General features: G+C 38.6%; 1 protein-coding gene across 2 annotated transcripts in view; it reads right to left on the minus strand.

Moving 5' to 3' along the window:
• Nucleotides 1-5,636, minus strand: part of LDB2 (LIM domain binding 2) — a 337,481-nt gene that overhangs the window by 20,849 nt on the left and 310,996 nt on the right. For both annotated transcript variants that reach the window (XM_015817658.1, XM_015817657.1), the window contains exon 6: nucleotides 959-1,082. In XM_015817658.1, the coding sequence (XP_015673144.1) occupies nucleotides 959-1,082 (124 nt within the window). The remainder of the gene's footprint in view (nucleotides 1-958; nucleotides 1,083-5,636) is intronic.

The raw sequence follows: 5,636 nt of genomic DNA on the forward strand, positions 1-5,636 counted from the left end.
CGTGGCGTACCCTGGTTTACCAGGGGTGCCAGACATATGAACACAGGAGGACAATCTTGGCACAAGAGAAGCGAGCACTCCGTAAAGCCAGAGCTGCAAATGCTGAAGCAACAGTGTCCACACTTCTCTGTTCAGTATGTGGCAGAACATTCCGTGCTAACATCGGTCTAATCAGCCATCTACGGACACACCGTTGATGACCCACAATCCACAAGATGTCAAGGTCTTCATCGAAATCGATGGACGAACAACAGACATGCCAAACATCAGGCCACAGCCATTGGGCTGAGTAGGAATTTATTCTCTTTTTTGGGGGGGGGGAGACATGAAGATTAACTACATCTGGTGCCACATGGTGGATGAAAGGCTAAAAGGCCCACCTGAACTACTTCTCATCCTTCCTCATGGTAAAGCCAGTGTTGATTAAGTTTAACTTGAGGCACAATCTAAAAGTTTCAGCCTCAACAATTTTTATCCCAGATGTTCTTAACTCTGCATACTGCAAAACATCTTGGGAATGTCTCCCACATATTTTAGGAATTGTGCATTTTGGGCAACCTCCACAATGGCTAGCATGCTAATGTCAAGAGCAATTGGATTTCCATACCTCTTTTTGATGGTGTAGGATTACATCTGTACACAGTCCAGAAGTCCTGCATGCGACTAAGAAGTTGGTTGGAGAAGTAGCTCCAGGTGCAGAACATATTTTACGCCACTATTATATAATGCACACCATTTGTATAATGACGATCATCACCTGCATGAAGTCATATACCCTCTTTCTCCATCCCCCTCTCACAGAAATGCTAACATTCAGGAATCCAATAATGCTACTGAAACAATAATTAGAGTGAATATCTGCAGGATAGTCACAGGACTTTCAATAGTACAGTATTCCATGTTCTTAAATTCTTACTCTTTCACCCACTTAGAATCAGAGACTAGAGAGAATTCCTACCTGGAGGTGCCACCATCCGCTGCCATTTTTGAAACAAACATGTTTTCAAGCAGTCCCGAGGACTTAAATTATACGTTTTATGTCTTGACATAAGTTCTTGCATTGGTTCCAATATTACACACAACTGCAAAGAAGGAACAGAAAAAAAAACATTTTTGGACACTTCAAGATTCAACCATTTCTTGCATTGCTTTGCTCTCAAACTTCTGATTTTCCTGCTAAGCAGAGAATTATGTTTATAAATTGTGATTAATAGGAAGTTTCCCAGTTTTAGGGTTTCAAAGATGGATTGCAGGTTCATTTTGTTGCAAATAAATATGAACTGACAGTATAACCTTTTTGTTGTTTGGATTTTAATCAGATCAGAAAATTCCCACTTCTACTGTCCAGGCCAGGTTTATAAAGGTCTTCCTCAATGTATGGTTGCCTTCACCATCCTTGTTTCCCACCTAACCAAATGCCCCCTCCCTCCATTCCCCCCACCCTCCCTCCCCCCACAGGACCTAATCCAAGAGCAGCAAAATTCTGCTCTTGTGCTGTGGAGGTCCTTGGCATAGAAGAACAAGTACAAGAACTGCTCTGGGTGGAGCGCCAGTGCTATTTCCACTTACTTTAAAGGTGCAAGGAAAGGATGATAAAGTACCAGAGAACCCAGATTTCAACTGGGAGAAGACAAAGTCTCTCCGAGATCCTTGGGGCCTTCTCCAAGAAGAGGTGACATGATAGCAGTCTTCCAATATCTAATGGGCTATCACAGAAAAGAGGGTTACAGTCTATCCTCCAAAGCATCTGAGGGCAGGACAAGAAGTAATGGATGAAAACTAATCAAGGATAGAAGCAACCTAGAACTAAAGAGAAATTGCCTGTCAGTGAGAACAATTAATCAGTGGAACAACTTGCCCCCAGAAGTTGTGGGTGATTGAACACTGGAGGTTTTTAAGAAGAGAATGGACAGCTATTTGTCTGGAATGGTACAGGTAGACTTCAACCTACAACCACAATTGAGCCCAAACTTTCTGTTGTTAAGTGAGACATTTGTTAAGTAAATTTTGCCCCATTTTATGATCTTTCTTGCCACAGATGTTAAGTGAATTAGTGCAGTTGATAAGTTAAGTAACCTGGTTGTTAAGTGAATTTGGCTTCCTAATTGAGTTTGCTTGTCAGAAGGTTGCAAAAGATGATCACATGATCTTTGGACACAGCAACAGTCATAAATATGAACCAGTTGCCAAGCATCTGAATTTTGATCACATGATCATGGAGATACTGGAAAGATTATAACTATGAAAAATGGTCATGTCACTTTTTTTCAGTGCTGCTGTAACTTTGAACGGTCACTAAATGAACTGTTGTAAGTCGAGGACTATCTGAATAGGGTTTCCTGCCTGAGCAGGGGGTTGGAATAGAAGACCTTCAAGGTCCCTTCCAAATTTGTTATTCTGTTAACTTCTCTTGCTCTGCAATTCAACCAGCAACAAATTGGCCCAGTCATTGAGATGATCATCTGGGAAGAAAAGTGTCCAGTCCCCAAAATCTTTTAGAGAAATTGCTCCCTTTTCTTGCTCCCATTCCTACCCATAGGACTGGGCCTTGCCAGCAACAACACCAAGCAACAAGAAAAAGAGTCTTCCCCTCCTTTAGCAGCGGTTGTAACAATCTGCATGGGCCATCACCCAGGAAAATGCTAGGGGAGCCAGAGGGCCCTAGATGCTGGATGTACAGACCTCCTTCTTCACTACAGCTTTCTTCCTGGCACAAATTGGCTTTTTTGCTGAGTAAGTCTGGCTTATTTTCTGAGATGAGGCAAAAATTGGGGGAAGAGAAGAAAATCAAACCTAAACTAATTTCAGCATAGGCTCTGCACATCACAATTTGCTCTCCTATGGGAAACTTTATTTCATTTAATATGGGTAACAAATGCAAATGAAATGAATGAAACCCTGAGAAGGAAAGGATTTAGGAGATCAAGATTGACAGATAATTTTTGGACTTCCGGTTGGATTGCGGCGCCGATGGCAGCTTCTCTCCGAGGCTGCCCGCCCCGAGGACACGTTAGAGCCGCAGGAACAGCTGTTCCGCGGCTCGGAATCCCCCTCCCCGGGCAAAGGGGAGGGGGTGAGCTTCCCCGATAGGGGTAGAGCTCCCTAGCCTTCGCATTTTTCCAGCTGTGAGGGCTGAGGTGAGCTCCCCCAGAGTCGGGGACTTCTCTGTGCTTCGGGCTGCCTTCGTTCAATAGAATGAAGCCAGACGCGCATCTAATCTCTGCTGCTTTAGGAAATTAATGACTGTGAGTAGAATCTAATATGCAGACAGAGCCTAACAGGAGTTTTTGAAAGCTGTTTGAAATGGGACTTTAACTCTGGAATTTTCTTTGTATTTATTCTAATTTGAAGAAGAAGGAATATGGCTGCGGAAGGGTGTTTCTTTTCCTTTGATTGAAACATATGGACTTTCGTTTTCTGGAAATATATGAGACTTTCACTTTTTGGAAACTTTCTCTTGGACTATTCTACTGTAACAGACCTAGCTACTTTGTATTGTTTGGGTAAGTATTCTTCCCCCATTGTTGTCTGAGGTTTTTATAAGACTATTAGATTTTTTTTCTTTCAAGAAAATGGCCTGTAAACGTGTGGGATTTTTTGTTTCTCAGAAAAGCACGATCTCCTCTGCAGCTGTTTTAACATCACAGCAACCAAAACTTGATATTCCTCCGCCTTCCCCCCCAACTTTACTGAAAGAGATACAGAATGTATTGAAAGACAATGTAAGACAGATTAGAATTGATATGAAGAAATTTTTTGAAAAGAAATTTGAAGAGAAAAATGTAGAGATGAGAAAAGATATATTGTTTGTCCTTCAAGGTCTGGCATGTCATGAAGAATGTGTTGATGGATGGGTGGAGGAAGTAGAGGAACATGTTGAAAGTTTGGAATTTAAACTGGAAATGGAGGAAAAAGTGGATTTAATTCAAAATGAGGTTGTTACAATAAGAGAAAATCCTCGAGAGAAATTGGAGGAAGAGAATGCAGCAGATTTGGCTATGGTTTTGACTTGCCAGCCCGAAGATATCATGAGAGAAATGGAAAAAAAATATAGAATTAATTTACGGGCTGCAAGACAGAAAAACCTTCCAAGAGATGTTGTTATTTACTCTTCAAGAAAATCAATTCATAATGGAATCATTCAAGATTTTTATAAGCAGAAAATACCACCCAAAGTATTTAGAAGAAGAAAGGATTTTGCCTTCTTGTCTGACAAGGTACCAGGAAGGAAGGAATTTATGAAGGTGAAGTGGTTGAAGGAGTTATGCTATTATCAAGTGCGACAAAATCACAAGACCAAGATGAAACTAAGCAACAAGTTAGAGAAATTGGAGAGGATCAGAAAATCTAGAGAATGACCCGTGCAGCTTATAGATGCAAGAAAGAGAGTAGTTAAAAAGTGGATGTATGAACTGAGACATTAATTTTGGAAATAAGAATTTTCTTTGCTTTTTAATTTAATTGTAAGAAGAATGAATAAGGCTGTGGAAGGGTGGTGTTTTTTTTTAATATGTATAAGGTATTTTGTTTAGGGAGCAATTTATTATGTTAATAATAGAGCAGATTATGAATTTTAGATCATTATTGCTGTTTAAATGATATAATAGTTTACTTATTATTATTCTCAATTGTTAGTATGATGTTATTATTAGTGTGTTCAATAACTGGATATGGGGTTAAAAGAGTGGTTTTTTTTCTTTGTTTTTTTTTTTAGTGAATTTTAGAGTATTATTGTTGCTTAAATGATTTAGTTTTATTTTTTACTTTTTAATATGATGTTATTATTATTGTGTTTAATTGAATTTCAACTGAATTCTAGAGTATTATTGTTGTTTAAATGACATAATTGTTTACTTATTTTTAATTTTAATTACTAATATGATATTATTATTGTGTTTATCAATTATATATTTGTTGAAAAGAGAGTTAAAGGAGGTTATAGATTTGTTATTTTAATAGTTTTCAGATAGAGTTAAAGGAGGTTATAGATTTGTTATTTTTATAGTTGTTTAAAATTATTTAGAGTATGATTATTTTATTATTATTCCTGTGATTGGCTCTGGGAAGTGGGGGGGAGGGAGGGGGGTGGAAGGGTGGATTTTGAGGGGGGGATTTATATTGTAAAATGTTACAAAATTTTCAATAAAAAAAAAAGATTGACAGATAATTTTTGTTTATTTTTCACAACACCCAAAATTCTGCTTTTCATCATTTAGAAATTCAGGTTTCCCAAAATAAATCCTATCTGATTTTGTGTCATCTCTATCATTTCCAATTTGCTTTCTTGTATGTTTCTTTCTCTTCTTTTTCTCCAACCCTGTTTCTGTTGCAATCATCAGCAAAATACCATCCCTGGGTACTTTTCCACTGCTATAGGTTTCATCTCTAACATAAGTTTCGTTTCCTATGAAATGCCTGTAGGCTTTGTTCCTTGTCCATACAATGAGCTCATCCCCTCTGTTAAGTTTCGTTTCTTAAATTGGGACTAATTTCCCAGAAAAGGCCTGCATGAAGACCTTAAGTTTCTGATACGTAAGCTAAAGAATGATTTAGTGTCTCCTGGTTTCTTGTTTCTCGCTCCATATATGGTAATGAAGACCCTTTCCCCCTCCTGCTTTTTGTACATCCCCTAATGA

Source organism: Protobothrops mucrosquamatus, unplaced genomic scaffold (genome assembly GCF_001527695.2).
Source record: "Protobothrops mucrosquamatus isolate PMUCROS unplaced genomic scaffold, P.Mucros_1.0 scaffold618, whole genome shotgun sequence".
NCBI lineage: Eukaryota > Metazoa > Chordata > Lepidosauria > Squamata > Viperidae > Protobothrops > Protobothrops mucrosquamatus.